We start from the raw sequence: 26,753 nt of genomic DNA, 5'->3' as shown, positions 1-26,753 counted from the left end.
AAAAGTTGTGGGAAAAGAGATCTTAAGTGATTTCACCATAAAAAAGAAATGGTAATTATGTGAGGTGATAGAGGTATTAGCTAATGCTGCAGAGGTAATCATTTTGCAATATATAGGTGTATCAAATGAACACATTGTACACTTTAAGTTTACACAGTGCTATATGTCAATTACATCTCCAAGCTGGGAATAAAAAGTTATAATTGTACTTTGTGGAGAAGCTAAAGGACAGGTTGAATGTGTGTAGACTCGTGGAAGATAGTAGAAAAACAAATCGAACTTAGAGATAAAAATTATAATGCTTTATTTGAAAAATAAACTTGATGGGATTAACAGCAGATGAGACATTGTAGAAGAAAAGATTGAGCATGAAGATATAACAATAAAAATTATCCAAAATCAAACAGAGCAAACAGTGCAAAAAGTAAATAGAGCATTAGTGGGCTGTGGGGACAACTTCAAGCAACCTAATGTATCTGTAATTGAAGTTCCTGATAGAAATCTGGATCTATACAAAGCAGTAACTAAATGGGTAAATATAAAACTTTAAAAAAATCTAACTCTCTTTAAAAGATAATAAACTGTTTAAAGCAAAAATAACAAAAATGTGTTGTGGGTTTGTAACATGTAGAAGTAAAATATATGACAAAGTGTTCAGGCAAGGAGAGGAGAAATGGAAGTTATAACAAAAAGCATAAAGTTTGGGAAGAAATTATCATTCATAGTTTACATGATTATTTATATGAAAAATTGAAAACAATCTACAGATAAACTTAGAATTAATAAGGGAGTTTAGCAAGGTATTGATATAGGAGCAATATTTGATTTTAGAAATCAGTGGTATTTCTGTATACTAACCATAGACAATTAGGAAATAAAATTAAAAAGGTAACACTTGTGCTAGCATTCAAAAACAGCAAATATCTAGGATTAAGTGAAAGATGAACTCTACATAGAAAACTCTAAAAAATTACTGAGCTAAAACAATGGAGCTATAAGTAAATGGATACTATTGTAAAGAAGTCGTCGATTTTTTTCCTAAATTGATCTACAGATTTAATATGATTCCACAATGCTTTTTTGGTGGGGGAAGGGGATGGTAAGGAATTAGAAAATGACCAGCTAATCTTAAAATATAAGTGGGATTCCAAAAGGCAAACAGTAAAGAAAATATTGAAGAAAAAGATAAAAGATTATTTATACTTCCAAACAATAAGTAAAAGTGTGGTGGTATTGGTATAAGAATAGGCAAACAGACAGAATTCAGTGATGTCTTTCAACAAGTGGTACTAGATTAATGGAAAAATCAGGTTTTCTATTCATGAAAGTCAATTCTAGATGTATCTAAGACATAAATACAAATGATAAAGCAATAAAGTTGGATGAAAAAGAATAAAATGGATTTGAAAAAACGGAATGAAGGGGGATGGCCTGGTGGCTCAGGCGGTTAGAGCTCCATGCTCCTAACTCCGAAGGCTGCCGTTTCGATTCCCACATGGGCCAGTGGGCTCTCAACCACAAGGTTGCCCGTTCAACTCCTCGAGTCCCGCAAGGGATGGTGGGCTCCGCCCCCTGCAACTAATATTGAACATGGCACCTTGAGCTGAACTGCGTCCCGCATGGCTCAGTTGGTTGGAGCGCGTCCTCTCAACCACAAGGTTGCCAGTTCGACTCCCGCAAGGGATGGTGGGCTGCACCCCCTGCAACTAGCAACGGCAACTGGACCTGGAGCTGAGCTGTGCCCTCCACAACTAAGATTGAAAGGACAACAACTTGACTTGGAAAAAAAAAGTCCTGGAAGTACACACTGTTCCCCAATAAAGTCCTGTTCCCCTTCTCCAATAAAATCTTTAAAAAACCCCCCAAAAAACGGAATGAAGGAAGTAATAAAGATTAAGACCAGATATTAATGCAATAGAAAACAAAGCTTTGTGTAATCCTTTAGCTAAATTTACTGCAGAAGGACAAAAAAGGATATATGATTCCATTTATACTTAGTTAAAAAATGGGAAAACCATTAATTAGTGGTAGAACTCCGTGTATTGGTTACGTGTGTCAGGAGAATGGGGATGGGTAATGATTGCCTGGTGAATGGTGATTGGGGGAGTGTGTGAGTGGGCCTCTGGAGAGCTGTAATGGCCTGTGTCAGTGGTTCTATGTGTGTGGACACCATGGTAAGCACGACCCTTTTAGGGATTCCATGAGGTCAAAGCTATTTTTATAATATTAAAATATTATCTGCCTTTTCCTTTACTTTTGTATTTTCACTGATGCAGCAAAAGCAGTATGTAGATGTTAGCACGGATCGAGGCCGTGCCATCTAACTGTACTAGGTATTCTTCACTGCCCCACACACTTCAGATTTAAAAAAAATATATTTTACTTAGGAATATCTTTGGTGAGGCAGGCAAAATTGTTTTATAATATTCTGTGTGATGAAATGGGAAGTATGCATAAAGCACTTATATTACATATTGAAGTACAGTAGTTGCTTCAAGGAAGAGCATTTAAGTGATTAGTTTGAATTGGATGTTGAACTAGCTGCTTTGTTCATGGATCATTGTTTTTTTCTTGCAAAAACAACACGGATTATTTAGATTTGGTTATTTGGCAGAAGTTTTCTTGAAAATGAATAAAGTGAGTCTGTCACTTCAGGGAAAACAATTGACATTATCTCCTGCCAATGATAAAATTAGAGCTTTTAAGCAAAAAATAGAAGTTTAGAAAACTTAAATTCACCATAGTGGGTCTGATAGCTTCCCAGTCTTTTCTAATGAGATTATTGGTAATGTTAACAAATGTGATGTTTTGATGTTGAGTAATGAAATGTGTCAGGATTTGGAAGAGCTGCATAACTTAGGGAACCAGTATTTTCTAAACTACCAAATGCATAATGTTGCAAAATAATGCATGGACGAACGAGGCATTTAAAGTACAAAGTAAACAGTGGATTTTAATATAACAGTATGAAAAATTTATTGATTATGAGTATGGTTTCAGTTTCCATATTGTAACTAATCTTTAAAAAATTGTCACTTGCCATGTTTTGGTGTAGTATCAGAAAAGACTATTGACGATCATCTGAAAAGTCTACTAAAATATTATTCCCCTTTCCAAATAAATATACTGGGGCTGCCCGGGTGCCAAAAAAAAATGTATACAAGTGGACACTTCGGTCAATGTTGCTCAAGCAGTAGGTCGCCATAATCAGAAGTGTCTGGACGCTGATGGTAACCACTTTGAGCACCTCTTGTAATTGCAGAAGTCAAACGTGACTTGTACTCATCTTTTGTTATCGGTATATATTGAGTATTACAATTTTAATACACTTTTCCTTTCTTAAAATGTGTATATATTTTATTGGCACCCTCTGTATATGTGTGTGATGCTGGGTTTTCTTTCTATTCTTCCACCTAAATAACTTATGTAACAGAATGTAGAAGCAGATATGAGAATCTTGCTGTTTCCTGTGAAGACGGGCATTGAGATTTTTAAAAATATAAAACAGTGGCACTTCTCTAATTTTACTTATTTATTGGGAGGAAATATTTTTTATGTTAAAATATAGATGGGTTTATAATTGTTATTTTAAAATTGGTTAACATTTTTTTTGTTTTAATTTCTAATATGCCAGTTATTGACATATATCAACATAAACAAAAGCTCTTCGACTCTTTAATTTTTAAGACTGTAAGAGGGGGTTATAAGGTCCATGTTTGAGAACTGCTCCTCTATGCTTCCATCTAGGTGGTGATTACACAAGTACGCCCATTTTGTAATAGATAAACTAGTAATTTATTTTCTCTATATGTTACATTTTAATAAAAGTGTTTATCCTCCTTCCAAATAAAGTAAGTTATGAGGATTTGTCCAACATGATGGAGAGTATTTCTGACTTGAGTGGTAGGTAAGTGAGCATGGACAAGAGAGAATGAGCAGCCAAGAAAATGACCATAGAATGCTTGTAATTCATTGATATATTGTTTCATAACTTTTTGATTATTCCTACAGGCCCATAAAGTTGATTATTTTTTAAATGAAATTTATACTAGAAATATGTACCAGAAAAATCTTTGCTAGAGTTTTCTTTATTCCTTTTCATTTTTTCTTATATAATAGTCCTCTGTTATCTGTGGGGGATATGTTCCAAGACCCCCAGTGGATGCCTGAAACCACAGATAGTACCGAACCCTATATACTATATATGTTTTTTTCCTATATGTACATATTATGATAAAGTTTAACTTTATAAATTAAGCACAGTAAGAGATTAACAACAACTCATAATAAAATAGAACAATTGTAACAATATACTAGAATAAAAGTTCTATGAATGTGGTCTCTCAGAATATCTTATTATTGTATGTACAGTGTAGGTACTCTGGACAAAGGGATGATTTATGTCCCTAATGGGACAGAGCAGGACAGCACAAGATTTCATTACGCTACTCAGAATGGTACACAATTTAAAACTTATGAGTTGTTTATTTCTGGAATTTTCCATTTAATATTTTCAAATCGCGGTTGACTATTGGTAATTGAAACCGGATATGGGAGGATTACTGTACTGTTTTCCATTATTACTTCCTAGACACGTAATTGTTTCTAGTGGATGTGAATGTGGATGTGTTTGGTTGTAGCTTAAATATAGAGGCATATATGCCTAGTTTTCCACATTTTCAGCCTCTTGGCAAATGTTTGTGAGCTTTGAGTATGACCCCATTTTCAGCACAGACAGAAGGATGGTGATTGCTCAGTTGGTTATTAAATTTAGTAAATATTTATACTGAGCAGAAAGCACTATGCTATTTATGATTACTTATTGGTGACTCAAGGAGCTAAGTATTGGATAAAAATTAGATCAAAATTAATTAGACTGTAAAGCCTCTGTACCAGTTGTTTGCACAGACGTTGGAGCATAGAAAGGAAAGTTGGTAGTAGCATCCTTGAAGGATAGTTAGACTAGTTTTAGAAATATCTTTTTTGTTTCTAATTAAAAATTATAATGCTTATTGTAAACAAACTTAAGCATTGTAAAAATATACACTATCAGTGATGAATATCTTCAGGAATATCCAGCCCCTTGCTAGTAAACTCTTGTTAACAGTTTGATATATAGCCCTTCATAGCTAATGCATAGATTAGCATATTATTATTTTAAAAAATTACATCACGTATCTGTGATTTTACAAATGTGTTGGATAGTTGAGTTTCCAATTTTCAGTATTATAAACACTATGATATCTGTGATTTTTAATGGAAATTGTATGTTTTGTGTTCTTTTTTAATGCATAAGATTTTGATAGAATAGAAAAGCATTTTTTGTTTAAAGCTTGAATAAAAATAAATTTATGCATTGTAGAAATACTTAACAGTAAAAATCTATAATTCCCCTCTCACCAAATGATAAACTAATTATACCTGATAGTAAATTGAGTTTATGTACCTCTGGATAGCGATGTCCTTTAGTTTGAGAGTAAGTTATTATATTTCATGGTTAACATGGAGTTAGCAGTGAAGGGCATGGAATTGTGGTAGGTAGGCACCAAAGGAAAGACCACTACACTAACATTTTGTCTTTCTACCATATCTCACTTAGTTGTATTTTTGTAGAGTTGCTTTAAAAGTACTCTTTATAGTAAGAACCACTTATTCAAATATTGCTTTTTTTCCGTTCTAGGTAACATTATACAACACTGATCAGGATGGTAGTGATAGCCCACGCAGTAGCCTTAACAACAGTCTCTCAGACCAGAGTTTGGCATCTGTTAATTTGAACAGTGTTGGAAATGTGCATAGTTATACACCGGTAAGTCTTGGTGAAGTTAACTTCTTTGTTGAGTACTCATTTAGTGCTTAAAACTAAACCAAATTGAAATGCAAGTGAAAAGTGAAATTGTGTGTTTCCATGAATGAATTCTTTAGCTTAGGTAAGTAGAGCAGATTTCTGCCTTGATAGTGTCTTAATTGGGTACTTATATTTTAGCGAGTTAGATACAAATACGTGGTTGCACTGTGTTATATGTCTTGGTCTACTTTGCTCCATCTGTTCTGTGTCCAATTGATAAGCAACTGGAATAGGAAGAAAGATTGTACTTCCGTCTAGCAAAGCTATATTTGGTGATGTTTTGTAGTCCTTGGTAAAAGAGTATGTGTGTATATCACCTTGTTTTCCAGCTGTAGATCTGAGAAGGGGATTCTACAAAACCCAAAGGTTAGGATGACCTGGTACCCAATAGTTAACCAATATAGTATTTTCAATTTTTGTGTGAAAAACCAAAACTATGCTATAAAGGGACCTGTGCGTGAGTATTCTTGCTCCTGTGCTGATTTTGTTACCTATTATAAGAACATGAGCCTTGGGTTATCTGATACTTCTTTTCAAATCATTTGGCAAGTGTCCTCCCCCATAGACAGAACAGAGCCCAAGAGCCATACACCATTCTGTTATTGGTATAACTTTGATCTTACCAGATCACCCACTAGGATGAATAAATAGGTAAAACATTTACATAGAACAAAGATTGGGGGGAGGTGTGGTGGCTGAAATAATATAACACGAGGGAAACAAAAACCCAGAGAGCAGAATTAAAATTTTCATTGTATGTAGGTGAAAAGAAAAGTGACTCTGTAAAACTGTTATCAATGCTCTAGGGAAAAAGGAACTAAAATATTCTCCCAGAATGCAGGGGGAAAAAGCAGAGAAAGAAATAAATTATGTAGAAGAAGAGAATAGATGAGGAGAATTGGGAATTATAGGTGTCCCTGAGGAAGAAACTAGAATAGTTGGTACAGAGCAGTCTTTAGAAGAAAGAGAGATTAAAAGGGCTACTGAGTTCTTGGAAAAGTTAATGGGAAAAAAAAACCAACCTCTATCTAGACATATCATGATAGATTTTAAAATTTCAGAAGTAATCCACATAAATACTCGAGAAGAAATGATACATTCAAAGAAACAAATCATACTTCTCTTCCAAAATACTAAATGCCAGAAGATACTGGAACACTTTATTTAGAGTTTTAGGGAATGGGTTTGGAATTATAAATATACCCAGCCAAATTTTCATTCATATGTGAAGCCAAGAAAATACAGAGCTTAGAAAGCATCCTACTCTTGTTTTCCTGTGCCCTTACTGAAAAAATTACTTAGCTGATCAAGAGGTAAATTAAATTAAAGCACTCAGTATATATAAAAGGACTAGGTGGAGAATTGAAGCAAAGTGTGCAAAGATTTAATGATTTTAAGTTGCTTTTAAAATAATTTGAATGTAGAAAATCTTGAAACCCAAAGAAATCAAAGAACACAGTCCAGTATCACACGAAATATAATAAGAGGAAAAGTTAAAAAAACATTTATAGAACTAGGTAACAGAAATAAGAACAAACATGTAAGAGGGTTAAGCTCCTCTGTTAAAAAGCTAGACATTGTTAGACTGCTTTTTTTCATTTAACAACAAGATACCAATTTGGTCATCAAGCACTCCTTAAGCGACAGTACAGCGTCAGCTGCTGGTTGGGCTTGTCACGTGTCCGTAGATTGAGCCTGTGAGCACACAGGGAGCCCAAATGAATGGAGATAGTTTTATTACTTATACTGACAGTAGAAAGCCACATCAGCATGGTGTTATATCCTACAGGACAACCCCAAATCAGAGGAGCTAGATGACAGACCACACATGTGGTGGGTCATTGTGGTGGGGGAACAAATTCCATACCGCGCCTAAGCAGGTGTATAACTTGCAGCTAGCTGTACCCTATGGGAGTAAGGTAGAGAGTTCCCTGTGTCACTGGCAATGAAGGCAGATAAGCTGTCTCTGAGGAACTTCCTGCAAGATTGAGAGATAGGCAAGAAACTGCCCCATCACTGCCTCCTCCAAGGTAGGATGGTGGATAAGAATTTGCTCCTCAAAAGACCACTTATCCCACGTTCCAGGATAATCACAGGGTGTTCCACCAAGACTGACATCATCATGCCATTGAGTCTTGCCTACATGGCCTGTGTGGAGATGTGGAAGGTTGCCAAAGTGCCGCTGGCCAAGCCCTGCTTCTCCACAGAGTTCATATTTCCCCTGTTACTGCAGGCTCCTTGTGAGCATCGTGTTGAATGGCTGCATAGATTGACAGTGAGTGTACAAGTCGTAATTTTTCAGAACACTAAACAAAGGGCAGTTTACCACCCTTTGATAAAATCTTTAAGAAATACAGCTAAAATTTTTTAATTAATTATATTTCTAATTGTGTTGCCTTCAAAGATAATTCTTATTTTGTAGTTATTTATGGTGCTTTTCCACCTCCTGCATAGCTCAAGCCCCTGATCTAGTTTGTTTATCTCAGAATCTCCCTTGTGTTTTACCTTTCATTTCTCATTTTCCCCTAGTTTCATTAAAAAAAAAAAAAATTCCCCTAGAAATGATGAGTTAGATGGGTTGAAGTTCCTTGCTGCTTTGGGCAGTGCCATACAAACTGATCACAGTATTTGAGGTTAAATACTTGAAGATGAATTGAAATGTAAGTAGTTTCATAGTGTAGTGACATTTGAGATGAAATTGCTTCTGTGGAAATCAAGATAAAGATTCTACAGAAACAGGAAGGGTTCTAGGTCTAGTTCATCACTTATTTGTATGATTTTGTGACGGTCGTTTAACTTCATTGAACTCTTTCCCCCAGTCTGTGAAATGTGGAGATTGGATTAGATTTCTATGGTTCTTCCGGATCTGAGTTAACAATTTTATGGTCTGTACTTTATATATACCAACTTTACCAACTTAAACAAAGGATGGGAAAGCTGAAGGCAGGGGAGCTATTTCCTTTGGATTCTAGAAACTAGTTTAATATTTTCAGTTATCTGTGTTATGTAACAAACCGATTCTGATATAGAGCTACTAAATTAGTATTTTCTTTTAATGTTAGGTGACAAACCACCCCGAACCAGTCTCTCAGTCATTGACTCCTCAGCAGCCACAGTACAACCTTCCAGAACGAGACAAGCAACTACTTTTCTCAGAATATAATTTTGAAGATCTCAGTGCCTCATTTCGGAGCCTTTATAAGTCAGTTTTTGAGCAGTCACTTAGTCAACAAGGTGAGGTTTTTAAAAATACTTTTCTGTAAAGTAAATTTTTATTGAAAAATTTTCTTTTAAGAATTATTTTCACGTACCAGCTGTTGTATTTCCTTAATCTTAGAACATTGTGATCATAATCAAGATTGGATGCTCTTTGTGTCTTTACTATGCTCTGTATGTTTATATCATAGCACAAGAATGGCAGATAAATTTCATCTTGCATGACTACTTCACTTGATTACTAGTGGTGTCTTAGAGTACTGCATTGAAGAATTCTGACATTGTATCTGTGCCATGTGGGAAAGACTGCCATGGTTAATTAGTGATGTCTGGCATGTGAAATGTTTGGGTGGTAAATGTTGCCTTTCTGTTCTGACTGGTATTAGGGAAGAGGTAACTATTGGAATGGTAGCACCAAATTTGTAATTTCATGTATGGCACTTATAAGTGAACATATTGGTTAGTGATATGCTCTGGGTCATTATTTTATATAACATATTTAAATCAAATTTTAACAACTAAAAGTGATTTTGGTTGAGATGCAGTATTGTGTCTCAAGCAAATGCTAGGTAGTTGCTGTTATATGTTACTGTGCTGTTAGCTGCTGATTTAATTTAGTCAGAGTCATGTGATAGGATCAAAATGTCACCTTGTCTTTATCTCATAGAACACTAGTCAGATATTGTTAGGAACTCTACTGTTGAAGCATTTCCTAGCTTCTTTGTTTGACAGATTAACTATTTATACCCCAACACAGAGTTTACCTGCTCACTGCAGTGAACTAAATATTTTAGACAAAAATTCCAGTCTTTATAGAGTTTACATTTTAATGCTTGATATCGTCTGATATTATGAAAGTTAATGGACAAGTGTTATATATATATCAGTGAATTTCAGTAGCTTGTATAGGAAGTTGATTTTTCTGGTTCAAGTAAGATTCATTGTATTTTCTCAAATTTTATCTTAAATTTTCTATATAAAGTTTCAAAAAGAACTAATAAAAGATTGCTAAGTAGATCCAACCTTGGTGCTCATAATACAAAAATACTTGCTTTTAAATAACAATGGTGACAGTTTCTGAAGCCCATAATGCTGTTTCATCAAACTTAAGAAAAAAAAGCAATTCTGGGTTCTGCTTTTTGATAGGAATTCTGGGTTCTGGTCCAGGTTCTACCATAAAGTTAACTGAGTTAGCTTCACCTGTCTAGAACTCAGCATCCCCATTTGTACAATGAAGAAGATTTCATTAGATCAGTGGTTTTCAGGAGTCCTTGGCTTTTGGGAGGGTCTCAGGGAGTAGAAGTGTGCTGATGAAGAGAGACCTAGTAGACTTCCTTCCCTGGCTTCAAAAAAAATGTAACTTTACATATATAAGTTTTACATATTGGGCTTCTGAAAGATATTTTATTTCATTTTATTTAAAAATAATTTGGGATTGAAAATGTTGGTATGGATCTTATCTAGATTCCCTCTTAAAATGAAATGTTAGAACTTTATTGGAAATAGATAATGTAATAATTGCTTTCTTTCATTTTACTGTAATAACTCTATACATTCCGTATAAATGATAGTTTTTCCGGGGTCAAAGCAAGAACTTTTATTAAGTCTTCTACTTACAAAACCTTAGCTTCCTAAGTTTTAAAATTATTTTACAATGTACTCTAATACAACTTTACCATTAATGATAAATATGAGAATAATTTTATTTTTGTTTAAAAAGTTTATTTATTTTCTTGACTGCCAACTATATTGTGGGATTCTATTTTTCATTTAATAACATTTTTTAATTTGGTTCAGCAAAACATGGTATGAGCCATCCTTTTGGATATGAAAATAACCTAGTTATAGAATCAAATATAACAATAGATTAATTAAAATGAGTGTCTACCTGCAAACCAAACACAGATTATTTTTAACATTAGGCACCTCTGGCCCAATCAGCGTCATGTTTAGAGCAGCTAACCTTTACTGAGCTCGTCCTGCAGCCTGCCCTTGCATCGTGGTGTGTGATCTTCACAACAACTCTGAAGTAGATACTATTATCATACCCATTTCTAGTTGAGGTCATTGTGGCTTGGACAGATTAACAGCTTGCCAGCGTTTCCAAGTGTGTCAACAGCAGTGCAGAGACTTTAATCCGTACTTTCTGTGCTGTAAAGTATGCAGTCTGAATCCCTAACCTGTAGGTCTCAAAAATGTTGCATAGAGTAATGAAAAAGAACAGTAGAAATGGTAATTGTTTTGCTTAGACTTAGGGATTCTAGCCACCTTGGACTTCAGGTTTTTTGAGTAGTCAAAGAAAGTTGAGATCAGAAATAACTGGGCTTTATTTTTCCCTTCTGTCTGTCAAAGCTTTGGTCTGCAGGCCTATAGAGAACCATCTTGAATGTGACCCAACACCTTTCCCACTTTTCCCCTGACATTTATCTTTCAGGTCTCCACTCAGACACTGCCTTTTCAAAGAAGGCTTCTCTGTATCTCCAGCCCCTTCCTACCTGAATAGGCAAGAAGCAGAGTTCCTATAACCCTGCTGTGTACTTTTGCCTTAGTACTTTTATTGCTGGACATAATTTGAAGTGTGTCTCTTCCACTAGACCATAGGCTACTCAAGGGCAGAGAGTGATATTTCTTACTCTTCTCAGTTCCAGAGCTCGGTATCTAGTGGATGTTCCATTAACACTTGTTAAACTGAACCAAATTTGCTTCTTGACAACATACACCTTTGCTCTCTAAATAATTTTGCAAATGTTTGTCATAAAACATAACTGAAATCTGACAATACATGGTCTTGCTTTCTCTGGTTGTTTTCAGGTTTGATGAACATCCCTTCCGAATCTTCCCAGCAGTCCCACACTTCGTGTTCCTATCAGCACTCTCCTAGCAGTACAGTGAGCTCTCACCCACACAGCAGCCAAAGCAGCCTGTCCAACAGTCATGGCGGTGGCCTCAGCACCACGGGCAGTAACTCGGTTGCACAAGTCTCTCTGTCCCACCCCCAGATGCACACACAGCCGTCTCCACACCCGCCCCATCGGCCGCATGGCTTACCCCAGCATCCGCAGCGTCCCCAGCACCCGGCACCGCACCCTCAGCAGCACGGCCAGCTCCAGTCCCCTCATCCCCAGCACCCCTCTCCACACCAGCACATGCAGCACCATTCGAATCATCAGCACCAGACGTTAACCCACCAGGCACCCCCACCCCCACCACAGGTTTCCTGTAATTCTGGTAAGTCTTGGTCTCCTGACTTGTGTTTGGCTAACTGTGAATTAGAGTCTGTCCTTTGTTATCTGGGGCTTATTTGCATTTATTACCCACTCTCTTCTCATCTGTCTCCTTTTGTGTTTCTTTGCTATAATCCTATAGTTGTTACTATTTAATCCATAGGTTGACCTGGAGATTTTCTTGGTTAAAACTGATTGTGGCAATATAGGCAAACTTAGCAACCCTTGCAGATTTTGGTTTTAACTCTTATTTTGTCCCTCTGGAAAAAAGTGTTTTTATGAGTACAGTTGACCCAGTGAAGTTGGGAATCTGTGTATAACTTTTGACTCCCCAGTCATCCCTTCTGGTTCTCAAACCCCCTAAGATACCAAAATCCATGGATGCTCGAGTCCCTTAGATAAAATGGCAAAGAACAGTGCATACAGTTGGCCCTCTGCATCCACGGATTGAAAATATGGTCAGCTGTATATTTATTGAGAACAATCTGTGTATGAGTGGATCTACGCACTTCAGACCGTGTTGTTCAAGGGTCAGCTGTATTTGAAAAAAGAATGGAATGTACAGTCTGTCTGCAGGCTATTATGATAGGTTGGTGCAAAAGTAATTGCGGTTTGAAAGGTTAAAAATTGCAAAAACCTCAATTACTTTTACACCAACGTATAGAGGAAAGAGCATAATATGTATGGTGTCAGATGGGTACTAGATTTATCGGGGTGATCACCTTGTAAGTTATATAAATGTCTAAGCACGGTGTCATACACTTGAAATTAATATAATATTGTATGTCAGCTGTAATTGAAAAATAAAAAAAATTAAAAAGAAAGAGCATAGATTTATGCCAGAAAGACCTGTATTTGAATCCTTATTATGGCTCTTAAGACCTTTGGTGTATTAACTTTTTTCAGTCTTATTATTTTCTAATCTATAAAAATGAAAGTAAAATACCTTGACATATGGTGGTGTTATGAGGGTCATATTGAGAATACAAATATAAAATGCCTAGTCTAGTATCTTGTATTTAAGTATCCAGTGACTGTTCCCACTCTTCCTTTCTTTGGTTAATTACTGCCAAGTATCTCATTTTAGAATGATAGATTGCAAAGAAAGAAAACGTTTTTCGTATCCTGTTTTTTTAAAAAATCTGTTGCTCTTCAGATAGGTCTTGATGGTTTCTCGTGAGATGCTTAACTGACATTGATTTATAGACCAGGCAATCTTTGCACTGCAGAACTCCAAGGGGTGCCACAGACATAGACTACTAAGTGAGTGGGGGCCCCTTGGAGTTACACAAATACAGTGTTCTTCCCTCAGCTTGCCTGGCTGCTCACTTACCAGCCATATCACTGATGAGACTTTTATCCTGAAGGGACAGTTGCTGAGTGCTAGACATAGACAGTGCTAGTTCTTACCAATTGAATAATGACAGCTGTTTCAGGCAGTTGAACTATTGTCAGGGAAATGAGCTTTAGAGAGTATATACTGTGTCTTTTATTTTGATTTTGTTTTAAATCTGAATTTTTTCTAAAACTGTTTCCTTATTTACAAATTAGAAAAAATAATACAAGTTTTTTGGGGAGTATTAAATAAGCTACAAAAGTACATCACAGAATAGTTGAAATTGAGTAAGTTTCTTTTAACAGTTTATTTTCCATTACTAATTCTAAGTAGAATAAAATTTAAAAAATTGATGTAGTCCCTGCCTGATGGACTATGTCCTAAAATATCTTGAGATTATTTTTAGATCTGTGCCAGAGAAAATACCTAATATAGCCCCCTTTGGTAACTCTTAGTTCAGTCACTATTGCCTACCTTTAAATGTCAATACATTCTTCAGAAATTTAAGCTTGTTCTTAATATGATTTTGAGGATTGACTAATGATTGTAGAGCTGGGGTGTCAAGTTGTAATGCTCTGGTCATACATTTCTTTTTAAGTATAATGATTGCCAGGGGAGGAAAAAGTACCAGTACAGCTGAAAACAATCCATGATGTGCACTTAATGGCCTGTTATACCAATGGTAGCTTGCCAGAGAATGAAAACAGACTTCCACCTTGGGGAGTTAGGAAAAATTACTGTGGCTGTGATAATAATTAATCTCTTTGAATTATAAATTTCTCGTTTATAAGATGGGACTAATTAATAAGCAGGTTTTCTTTAATAGGGGAGGAGCGGAGGAACCTAACAGTTTTTTGAGTACTCATTATGTGCAAGGCAGTTTAGATACGTTATCTCATATTATTCTCCCAAATCAAGTATAAATTACCACATTCAATAGGAAAAGTGTAACTCAAAGAAATTCAGCAATTTGCTCAAGATCATACTGCTAATCAATGGTAGAACGGGAATATATCCTGACCTATCAGAGTTCAGAGCCGGTAACACCAGGTATTCTAAAAGGACTAAAATTAGCAAACATTTTCAGAGTGGATAGGGTTTGCTCAGCCACTCTCTCTGCAGAGATTGCTTTATTTTGTGTTGCCCAGTCAACATTTATTATGGGATCTGAAAGTTGGATAGACTTGGGTGTTTGTGGCATTAATTTTGGGGGCATTAATTTCATTTTTTTCCGGAACAAATTTCTCTCTGAATTATGGGTGCCTGAGGGTAGGGTCATGTTGTCTCTGGTTCTTTGTTTATGTTTTAAAAGTCCATAATTGGCAGAATTTTGTAAATCAAGTAGCCAGTAGTTGATAATTATCTGTGATGTAGCAAAAAATCCTTTTTTATTAGTTCTTTCTTCCATCCATCCTGCAGTGATCCTGAAAATAGAGTAATTTGAGCAGTAGTCACTGAATGGAGATACACTCTTTCTCTACTCAGCACTATCTCATTGAGGGTAGTTCTCGCTTCAAGCCTCTGAGTGGTGACCACTTTGTTGATATACAAACTACCACGTCTTAACTCTTCTGAGGACGTTACAAAGGAGGATACTGTTCCTGACTAGAAATGCCCTGGTTTGGATTCCTCAGCATCTCTTAAAGTGGCAGCGCTCACCCTTGCTACCTTGACAGGAGGGCTGTGTTAAGGCCTTTCTCACTCCCAAGGTTGCCTTATAAGAAACATCTCCTCTTGTTGTACAGTCTAATATACCTCCCGGAAGTCAGCACTTTATGTTATGCTGTGTGTTGCTTCTAAATGTGTACCTGCCTCTAAGTGATGAAGAACACAACAAGACAAGAAGATGAACTTTTATATGGGAGGAAATACTGATTTGTATGACTTGTCCCTGCTCATTTATTTGTACTGTACAAATGTAAAGAGCAGTTACCAAGTTTGACAATTTGCAAGTGCCAGACTCAAGCTCAGAAGCCCTGGGTTCAAGTCCTGGATTCATTATAGTGACCTTGCTAAGTTATACCAAGTTTCTGGGTTCAGCTTTTTTTTATCTGTAAAATGGAGAGAAATAATCCCTTTCCTGCCTGTCTCACCGTGCTGGTTGCCCCAACACGTGATATAATGGGTGTGCATCCTTTCGTATAAGTAGATAGGGATCTGCCAGTGTCAGGAATAAGGTCAGCTCATTATCTTCCCTTACTGTATGCCTCAGACTGTCACTACCCAAGATTTATAGTGCTGTCAATATTTTTATAGGTGTTTCCAATGATTGGTATGCAACACTTGATATGCTAAAAGAAAGCTGTCGAATTGCCAGCAGTGTTAATTGGTCAGATGTAGACCTTTCACAGTTCCAAGGTGAGTATTGGTTCCTTTTGACATATAACCAAATACACATTATTTTTTCTCTGATAAATTAAGTTTCTTTGTAATAGAAATAAACATCCCCTTATATAGTGTTTTATTTGCAGTTGGTAGTATGCTTAAAAACAACACTTTACAAAATTCATAATTAAGTCTTTTGATGTAGCAGAGGGTCACGGACAAGAGTTCTGAAAGAAACATGACCACATTTAAAATAATCAGACTTTGAATAATTTTAAAATGTTCATTGCATGCGCAATCACTACCAGTGGAAATTTTGAGCGCCGAAAAAAATTGTGTCTTGTTATTTTCTTTGCAATATTTGCGGAACTGTGCTAACTATTTCTAATGCTTTCCTCATAGGTTTGATGGAGAGTATGAGACAGGCAGATCTCAAGAACTGGTCTTTAGATCAGGTTCAGTTTGCTGATCTCTGTTCTTCTCTTAATCAGTTCTTCACACAAACTGGCCTTATCCACTCGCAGAGTAATGTTCAGCAAAATGTCTGTCATGGTGCCATGCATCCATCAAAACCTTCCCAACATATTGGAACAGGTACTGGTTTATCTTGATTTTCTCTTTTTCTCATTCATATGAAATTTAACTGTCTGAGGCAGCTTGATACATTGTTAATGATGACAGTGATCTATTTACGGTTTAATTCTAAGAAACGAATGAAATCAAATAATGTATGTACTTAAGGTGTACCTTAGGAAAATTGAGATGAACTTTTTTTTCATGATTTATATGATTATTTCATTGTTTACAATTGACTTTCCTTTGTGACGTTTTAAGTTTTCAAACAAGAATTAAATGTGTTAAAGATCCTTACATTTTTATAAGAACATAATTTAAAGTTATATCAGTTTAAATTTGTATATACTTAAAATGAAAATCTTATTTTTGTATATCTGCTAAGAATGTTAAACAAAATTAAAGTTGAAAGTTTATACTTGAAGAGTGCGCTTAATGGTAAAGTATCATTACTGTTTTACTCTGGACTCAAAATTTGTGCTCTGTATTTTTCATCTCACTTTCTTCCTTTACCCTTGTAGCCATCTTTTTTTTTTTTTTTTTAACTCTGATGTTAGTGCCTACAGTTTTCTTAAGTTTCCGTTCTGTAAGCGTTTACTATCCAAGTTCTTTCTCGCCATTTTAATATTTTGCCGCCTTTTATCCCCAGATTGACTTCTTTTCTGTATGTTATCTTGATTTTGCATTTGATACCTAAAAAGCCATCTTTTTTCTTTCCTAAGTGGCTTCCTCCAGCCATTATCCCCGCTTATTTCACATATTTGGTCTCCTGTGCTCTCAAGATCCCCAGTCAGGCTACATTTTACTTTTTGTGAAATCTGGTTTTGTGTCTTTTGATATAGAAATGTTCCATCATCTTTCCTGCTTCCATTTTGAATCAAGTTTACCTAACTTGAAACCCTCCATGGCTGTTTGATTTTGGTGACTTACTCATTCTATAAATTATATCCATACAAGGGCCTCATTCGGTGCTTGGAATATAGGAGGTACTGAGTATTAGCTATGTGTCAGATACTAACGTTATTTTTTGGTAACTCTTTAGTTACCAAAAATCTAATAATGTGGTACCTGTGGAAATCAGAGTCTCTCCCTTCACAGGGTTTGCTGGTGTTTTGTTGTTGTTTTTTAAAATTGTTGTGGGCTATCCTTGTGCCAAGGTTCAACCTAAGATATAAACTTAAGGTCTTCTCCGGTCATTTCTGAGCCTGTGCTTTGCTCTTGGCATGGGTGGCCATGTTCTTATTTTTCCTTTATATGCAGTTGCTTTACAGTGTCCTAGTTTTTAATGTCTGGCTCCCAAAAGGGGGAAAAGAGAAATGAAAGAGGAGACAGAAGGGGCTCCAGCCCATTAAGTCCCCTGGAAATCATTTCAGCCAGAGGGGAGGGCTTGCAGCATTGAGCAACAGCAGTGGTCACCCTCCTTTGTAGCTGCATCCCTGAGATGGAAGCAAGTCATTGGTCAGAGTACAGATCCCCAGTGTTTGGAGAACAGTATCCTTTTTGCCCTGCAAGCTGTGTGTAAACTGTTCTAGGGACATGTGCACAGCTATCTGCTGTGGAGGTCGGGGTAAGGGATAGGTAGCGACTGCTGTGCTAGAGCTGAAATTAACCAAAGTTAACTGCAATTCACCATTCAAGCCTTGCTTTGCAACTTACAAGCTTTGGAGAGACTCTAGAATTCCATAGTTACATTAGATTCCACCAGTACAATTTTGTCTCTGTTGAGAGACAGATTCCTGGTCCTTCCTACTCCTCCATCCTCCCAGAATCCTCCCTATATTCATTTTTAAGTATAAAGATTTGTATAATTCATTGTGTATTTTCACTTAGTTGCCTTCTTCCATTTCATTTTTGTATCTCTTCCATTTTATCTTTTTATCTGTTGGACTGCTTATCTTCTTTGATCCTCTGATAAAGTTCTAAGCCCATGGTTGTCCCTTTCAGGATATATCACTTTACTTTTCCAACTTGCTTTAAGTCCTAGACCCAGTGTGCCATCCCTTCTGTCCTTTGTCCCTTGGTTTTCCTTCCCTGTTCCACCAAAATTGTACCTTCTCATCTCACATCATCTCAATCAGCCTTAAAGTGAAGTTGAGTGATGTACGTGTATGTCAATAATGCATGTATGTGTACGTGTGGGTACCTTGGTTGCTCATAGATTGTTGCCTGCAACAGATTCGGGTGTTGTAGGAAGACAAGTAGAAGAAGGTGTGGCTCAGTCTTAAGAGAAGGCCATTATACATGTTAAGCAGTAGCTCCCCTTTTCTGGAATTTTAAAGCTATGTGGTGAAACAAGAGTTTCTTCAGTTTGGTGACCTAAATCTCTAAGAAAGGTCCAAGTGTACCTTTTGGTTTTGAAATTTGGTACCCTTGTTGAGGAAAAAAGCATTATCCATCTATTGGATTCTCTCTAGACAGACTTCCTATGTTTTTTCCCCTAAAGCCCTTTGTTACTAGAGGTCTGTGGTCATCTCGTCTTGATCCTTGACCTTGATTGATTGGTTCTGGTGGTTTGTGATTCCCTTAATTTTTTCTGCCATCTTCCCTTTTTATTGCTAGCATCTTCTTTCTCTCTAGGGTCCCCACAACTCCTTCTTGATTCTCAATGCTACTTCATTCACAGCTTGTCAAAGGCAGAAGAACTATAGTTTTACCTCAGTGTTTGTTTCCCAGCTCCCCTCCCCCTTTAGGCTTTTCTTTTGAGTCAAAAGAACTTTAGCCAGACTGGCATTCCCAGCCGCATCGGCTTTTGGTAACAATTTCTCTGATCACTCTTGTGCTCTGTGTCTGCATCACCTCTTCCCCATGGAGGTCTGTCCACGAACATTTAGGGTTTTTTTTTTTTTTTTTAATATGCCCAGCCTACTTTCTTTGTTTTCAGTCCTAGCTTCTTTCGGTCATTCTCTTATTCTCCTCCTTGCAGCCCTCGGTATCATTCATTCAGATATCTCACTTCCTTCATCTCTACCCCCCAGTAATTCTTTGCCACATTTTCTTAGAAATGTTATGTAAGAGTGCACTTCAGAGAGCTGTTGATTTTATCCGGTTATTTAACAGATAAGAAACTGTGATCCAGAGAAAGTGACTTGCCTAAAATTACAACGTTCATTTGGGTATAGACCTTGACTCCGAGAATATAATCTCTTCATGTTCTTCAAACTTTCCCTGTCACTTCTGTCTTCATGACCCCCTTTTGGTAAATACTTCTTTGGACTCCTTAGAGACACTAGACAATAGTGCTGTGATGTGTTAGTGTGGAAGGAGGAAGGAGAAAAGGAGAGCACAGTGTGTGTCTCCTCTTCTTCCTAAACTGTTTTACCTGTGTTTGCAGTTTGCCTTGCTCAGTAACATTTAAGTCCTCTAGCTATGCTGTTCTTAAGCTGATGCTTAATTTTAATATTGGGGAACAGTGTGTTTTTCCAGGACCCATCAGCTCCAAGTTAAGTCGTTTTCAGTCTAGTTGTGGAGGGTGCGGCTCACGGGCCCATGTGGGCATCGAACGGGTGACGTTGGTGTTCTGAGCATTGCGCTCTAACCAACTGAGCCAGCAGGCTGTCCCAGAAGTTAATTTCTAGCATAGAAAGTTTAGGTAGACTCTAATTGTTCAGACTATAATGAGAACATTGGAAAAATGAGGAGTAATGAAAATTTCTATCTGAATGTAAATTTGTTAGGAATGTGACAGAATTTCAAAAAGTTAAGGCTATATGTTTAATGTGGGTATCTATTCCCATAATCCTTGTTTATTCCCATAATTCTTCTCTAGTTCCCACCCCTCTCCCCCTTTAAGGTAAGAATTACAAAATGATTTTTATGAAAGCAAATTAATCTCCAATAAAAATCAGATTTTGTCTTTTGATTGTGATTTGAGCTCCTAAGGATGAGTAAAAGAGCTAAGATTTTTCAGGCCAGAGGCTGGGAAGTTGTTGGAAGCCTGAGACTAGAAGTTAGTGAATGACCTTATTACTTGCTCAGAGTGGTGTGACCCCTCCAGCCTGGTGCAGCCTTAGAAGGTGCACCAGCCACGTGTGTGACGACTGAGCAGCACTCGGGGCAATATTCCCACCCCACCCCCCGTAAGAATATACTAGAGCTGTAGAAGAGGATAACTTTTCTTAGTATAACTTTCTCCTGTCTTTTTCTTCCTGAATCTTCAGTATTCGGTAAATTGGTCAAAGAGCTCAGTTCTGACTCTAAACTTTATAAAAAAGCATGTCATCTTAGAAGGCAATGGTTGGAAGTCAAGTCTTGTGTTTTGTTCCTGATTCTGTCTCATTTTCTCTCTGGTCTCATCTCTTTATGTGCATGAACAGAGATAGGACTGGATTAGATTATCTCTGAGGCTGTCTCAAGCTTGGACAGTCCTGACTTTCCAGTGGCAGGAGAAACTTGTAGGCAGCCAAATAGTGTGCCTGCCTTGAATACAAAAGGAAGATTTTTCTTCCCTTTTTAGTTCCCTCTGGGGAAATGGTTGCTCTTTTCTAGCTAGAATGCACATGTAATTTGTGTGAAACACTAAAATACCTTAGGGAAACAGTTTTTCCAGCATTCCAGATGCTCTGTACAATGTGCACCAGTGTTAGGGTATTTATTCTCCAGGAGTTACTGGGGGAGGGCGCCTGAGGTTTGTCCCTCTCCCTTTCTGTTTGGCATTAGGATGCAACCTAATTGACATTTGGAGCTATTACACTTGATGGCTCCTGTCAACAAAAATACATTAAGAACCTTCTGAAATGCCACTTAAATGAGATCTGTTGCCCATCTCCACACTTCTGAATAATAAATTTTGAATCATCTTTCCTTGGTATAGCTCTTCTACCTTATGCCAAGTTTTTCCAATGACTTCGTGCCTCCAGTCACTTTTTTAATCAGCTAAGGCACACATAGGTGTGCTCTGAGGGTGAGAAAATCAGGGCAATATAGAGACAGAGCCCATGAGGTAGGAGAACTGGATTCTAGCCCTCGCCCTGTCAAAATGATGTGTCTTCGGACAAGTCAGCTTAGGCTTTCTGAGCCTTGGTTGCCTCGTCTATAAAATGGGGGTAATACTTGTCTTGCCCTCGTGGGTTTAGTGGGAGGCTCAGATGAAGTGATAAAAATGCTTTAGAACTGTGCTGGGGTATGTAACAACAATAGACATAGTTTCCAGAGAGTTAGAGGCAGTGCCAGAAATAGGACTGGTGTCACCCCTCACACCCAGCCTGGCATTGTGTTCAGAAAGCCAGCACCACCTTTTAACACCTTTTGGCAGTTTTAGCATCTGAAAGGAGGAATTTTTCCTGTTCCTTTATTCCTCACCTTACCTACTTAATTTAGTTTTAGGTAACAATTCTGTTAAGATTTTAATGCTTGATTTGTTTTACTTACGTTTTTCTTTTTTCTGCTTTTTAATTTGATAGGAAATTTGTACATAGACTCCAGGCAAAATCTCCCTCCGTCAGTGATGCCTCCCCCTGGTTATCCTCATCTCCCACAGGCGCTCAGCACTCCAGGAACAACGATTGCAGGTCATTTGGGCTGTGGTGTGTTGCAGTTGGTATTCAGTTTAAATCGAAAAGCTTTAGCTGTCCCAGCAGTGAAAGAGGCTGCCTCAGGAGGCGGAGAACTCCCTGATAAGGGGGGTGGTGTCTGTCTGTAAAGGGGAGCTAATAAAAATACCTAACTCCTAGGTTGTTAAGAGAATCAAATGAGAATTATATGTAAATCACTTAACATTAGTGCTTGGCACATAGTAAGGAATTTATACATTTAAAAATAAATAAATACAGGCATTTCTGTTATCCTGTGACATACTGAAAACCTTAGTATTTTCTGAAGTTGTACATTAAAAATTACAGGGTTTATGAGAAAAACAAGATAGCAGCAGATTTTGAATCTTTGTAATCAGAGTACTAACAAAAACTAATCAGTGAAAATTCCATAACAGTTAAAAGGATATGTTTAATTCCTCATGAAAGGATAAATTCTACAAGTAAATAAAGATCATCATTTAAAAAAAATATGGAATCTGGTTTGGAAGGGAGTTTGTCAAAGCTATGGCGATCGGGGCAGAATGCATCACAGTCGGGGAGGACAAGTAGCACACGGTCACACCGATGCAACAAGGGCTACGTGCGGCGTGGGCATTGTGCCCTCTGCCGTGCTCCTCCATGGCTCACTGCGCTCAGCGCTGTGGCGTTCTCTGTGTGCACCTCTTACTTGGCACAAAAATTAACTTGCTGGGGAAAATTCACTGTGACCCAGGGTGACTTCAATGGTACACTGATGACATTCTCCTATTTGCCATTCTCATGTGAGCCAATTCATGTTATTGAAACATGTACTGAAGCAGAACAGACCAAGAGAAATGGTTGCTTCAGCCGTCAGGTATTCTAGCACTTTTTTTATGCCCTCCTTGCTTAACCACAGTCTCCCTTACCTGTAAAATGAAGATCATAAAACCATCTTGTTGAAGGCTTCTGGGTGTATTAGTGAGATGATGTGCACTGAGGGCCTGGCATATACGAGTGCCCTATAGGCTATCATTTCTTTCTTCTCTCCTGAGTCACTACTGACATTGCCTCTTCTTTCTAGGCCATCACGGAGCCATGAACCAGCAGCACATGATGCCTTCCCAAGCCTTCCAGATGCGGCGCTCTCTGCCTCCAGATGACATCCAGGATGACTTTGATTGGGATTCAATTGTGTAGAGCTGGTTTCTGCGAAGCACCGGACCCCAGCATCACCATCTGTGCAGTGAAGGGAAAGGTTTCACATCATCCAGTTGAGAAAACAAAGTTGCTAATCATTTTACCAATGTTATCAAAATTTCTTTTGAAGACAATCAAAAAGATTTAGCTGGATAACTTACGCTTTCTTCTGACCCAAACAAGTACTACATGTTTGTCTCCCTGCCAGCTGCCCTATGTAGCTCCTAACTGTTGTGTGATTTGAACAGCTTTTGCATATTAGTGTCAATTTAATGTTGACCACAAGTGCCAGACTGATTTTTTTCAGACAGAGCCTATTTTGCTGCAAGCAATTTATAGATACATATGTGTAAATATATGTACAAAATTTACTGAGAGGCTTCAATTTTTTTAAATTGGATTATTACATCTTGAAAAGAAAGTTAACTGTGAGTTTTTATTCTTTGTTAGGCTATTTTCTGCAGGATGCTTTTAACTGATGTAGGCAACTGAAAGGAAATAGGTTTTTTCAAAGCTCAGTTCCCCTTATTTAATCTTTTTCAGAAATGTGGGTATTGAGTTCTACCCAGCAAGTCAAAGAACCCAGAGTTTGACTCTCTCCAGATAATCCAAAGGGGCATGTTGTTCCTGAGCAGCATGAAGAACTGACCAAATTGTTTTGATGCTTAAAGGGATTGTAGAGTTTGTTGTACCTTATCAACGTCTGTTTTCCTCAATCTACATTAAAACAGCTCTAAAATGTATCTGATTGATTAGAAGCTGGGCGTTGCTTGGCTTTTCAAACAAGTCAATGCCTCCACTTATATATTTATTATTCAAAAGTGTTATTTTAATATTTATTGCTACTTTCTGTGAATGCCCAGCTCTTATTGGGTTCATTAAGGAGAAATGCAGTGTCTGAAAGCACAGAATTATTTTCTTGATAAGAGTTTACAGATAAGACAGTCAGAGATTGTGTTACTTTCTTGCTCATCCCTCCTTACACCATGTGAGTATATTTCTCTATCTTAGCATTCCTGCTGATTGAGACTTGTTAGCCAAATAGGATTTTTCTGGAATTGGAATCAGAGTTCATTTGGGCAACAGAATGGCGGGGCATTGTTTCTTAAAGCAAGTTAGCCCACTCATTCTCTTTCCATTTAGGAAGCACCGAAAGGAGGGTAGAGCCACACAGATTTTATTTGCCTCAGTGTTCAGTGCAGTTATTGTCACATGGCCTGCTGTGTCTGTTGCCCTGTGTTTTCTGTAACTGCATGACATTTGGTTACTTTCTTTGAAATGCAGCCTGCTTCTTAGGGGTTTTTATTAGTTGTTGTTTGTTTATTGTTTTGTTTCATATCATGTTACAGTTACTTTGCACGGATTGATTGTCTTAGTTTTCTAATAAACTAAAAGAAATGAGATTTTTAAAAAATGCATAGATTTTGAATTGGTTCTTTAGACAAAAAGAAGCAGAATTTCTTTCAGTTCTAACGGGGAAATATGTTCCATCAAATCAAGGAGTAATAACTGCTCACGGTTGCCTTTTTTAGCATCTCTAGTTTCTACCAGCCATGCTGAAATCACTTTAATTAGCCTTAGTGATTCTTAGTGGTTGAGTAATTTCTACTTGAACAAAACAGACATCTTTGTTTCTGTATGTGTATACGTGAGAGTGTTTGTGAACGTGTGTGGGTATTTTTTGTTGTTTTATTTTTGAGTGTTGCCTTGAATGAATCACTGGGAAGCCAGCCATGGTAAAGGCTGGTGGGGTTGGTGAGAAAGGAAGGGCTTTATGTTTCTGTTGTTTGGACCCTGCTTGGCATGAAAAAGGAAGCTTACTTCCAGCCCCCTGAGATCAGTGAAATGAGAGGATTCTGGAAAGGCAGCCAACAGGCCCCTCTTAGATGGATCAAATGAGACAGCAGCCTGCAGAGGAAAAGCTTGAGAAAAGGGGGGTGATGATTTCCAGTGGTCTGCTCAAGTCACTGTCCTCTAGGTGCCAAAGTAACCGTTCTGAAACTTCTCATTGCTTGGGGAGCAGTGTGCACTTTAAATAATGTGGCTATTGGATTGCGATCTCTTATATTGAATGATTTGAGTAGAAACCACTGATGAAGATTTTACAAATTGTGTGAAGCTTATTTCCTATTTGGCAATCACTTACTGATTTGCAGTGATCGATATTTTTATAAGAATTTACACTTACCAAGAATGGCCCTGGAGGCAGAGCCTCCACTTAGACCCATCTCACTTTTCTCAGTGGGCTCCAGCCAGACAGGGCGACCTGGTGAGGTGCAGAGCCATCCCTCTAGTGGCCATCTCAGTTGGTAGTTAATGCAGAATAAATCCTGCCTTGGGCTTAAATTGACTGAAGACTTTTGGGGAAAAGAATAATAAATGCACATAATCAAATGGGGGTACTCTGTCCAGGAGAATAATCCGACTGGCATTTGTGGCAGTTTTTGAAACGTAAATGTATTCATGTGTGTTGGTGTAAATACATGTCTTTCAGATGTCCTTTGAAGTGGGAGGGAATCAATCCGGGGATTATTTCAAATGGAATAGAGTATTTTGATATTGTTCATTCAGAGGGTGATGTGTACATATCTATATTGTATATATGTGATGAAAATGCATTGGCTTTTTGTGCAAACACAATCTGCTCTCTGTACTGCTGTTGGACAGTCAGTGTTTTAATGTTTCTACAGTTTTGCTATTGCACGATTTCATATTTTGCCTCTATGATGAACGGCACCCATTCTTTGTAACTGTTTAGTGCTGTAAAGAAATATTCCAAGTGTCATTAGGATTGTTGCTGCCAGAACTGATATGCATGAATGGCACTTAAAATAAATATATTATGTTAACTCTATGGCACCAATTCGTCTGTGTCGTTGGCTGCAATTAAGTGAACAAGATTGGAGCTGGTCCAGATACAAAAACGGTGTAGTTAGTCGTCTGGGTATCACAGTCTGTGTTGTTACCTCACAATAGTCATTGCTGCCATTTATTGAACACGTCACTAGTTCTGTGAATGTGGGGAAGTTACTTCATTTCTCTGAGTCTCACTTTCTTCCTTTTCCTCACTCACAGTGCCTGTAAAGTGAGGGTAATAACTACCTCCTAGAATTGTAGTGAGATTAAATTAATTAATGCATTGAAACATTCTTTTTTTCTTGTTTCTTTATTTTCTCTTTCCTTTTTATTTTTTTTAAAGATTTTTATTAAAATATAGCTAACATACATTATATTATTTTCTGGTGTACACCAGTTTTAGAGACTTAAAGAAGTGATCACCATGATAAGTCCAGCAACCATCTGACACCATGAAACATTGTCACAGTGCTATTGACTGTATTCCCCATGCTGTACATTACATCCCCGTGACTTGTTTTATACCTGAAAATTTGGACCTCTTATTCCCCTTCACCTTTCCCCCCCTTTTTAAATTTTTCAATTACACTTTACATTCAACCAATATTATATAAATTTAAGGTGCACAACATAGAGGTTAGATATTTACAGAATTTAAGAAGTGATCCCCCTGACTAGTACCCACC

At 37.4% G+C, this 26,753-nt stretch overlaps 1 protein-coding gene across 5 annotated transcripts in view; it reads left to right on the top strand.

The window, feature by feature from the left end:
* Nucleotides 1–26,065, top strand: part of FOXJ3 (forkhead box J3) — a 125,478-nt gene extending 99,413 nt beyond the window's left edge. For 4 of the 5 annotated variants that reach the window (XM_074334522.2, XM_019737168.3, XM_019737166.3 and 1 more), the window contains 7 exons: nucleotides 5,681–5,809; nucleotides 8,911–9,082; nucleotides 11,876–12,292; nucleotides 15,881–15,982; nucleotides 16,352–16,543; nucleotides 21,922–22,029; nucleotides 23,096–26,065. In XM_074334522.2, coding sequence (XP_074190623.1) covers nucleotides 5,681–5,809; nucleotides 8,911–9,082; nucleotides 11,876–12,292; nucleotides 15,881–15,982; nucleotides 16,352–16,543; nucleotides 21,922–22,029; nucleotides 23,096–23,211 — 1,236 coding nt within the window. In that variant the 3' untranslated portion in view covers nucleotides 23,212–26,065. The remainder of the gene's footprint in view (nucleotides 1–5,680; nucleotides 5,810–8,910; nucleotides 9,083–11,875; nucleotides 12,293–15,880; nucleotides 15,983–16,351; nucleotides 16,544–21,921; nucleotides 22,030–23,095) is intronic. The other variant, XM_019737167.3, reaches the window with a different exon arrangement.
* The last annotated feature ends 688 nt before the right edge of the window (nucleotides 26,066–26,753 follow it).

The sequence above is a fragment of the Rhinolophus sinicus genome, chromosome 14 (genome assembly GCF_057876585.1).
Source record: "Rhinolophus sinicus isolate RSI-liver-muscle chromosome 14, RSI-T2T, whole genome shotgun sequence".
Classification (NCBI taxonomy): Eukaryota; Metazoa; Chordata; class Mammalia; order Chiroptera; family Rhinolophidae; genus Rhinolophus; species Rhinolophus sinicus.
This window is presented reverse-complemented; position numbering and strand designations above follow the sequence as displayed.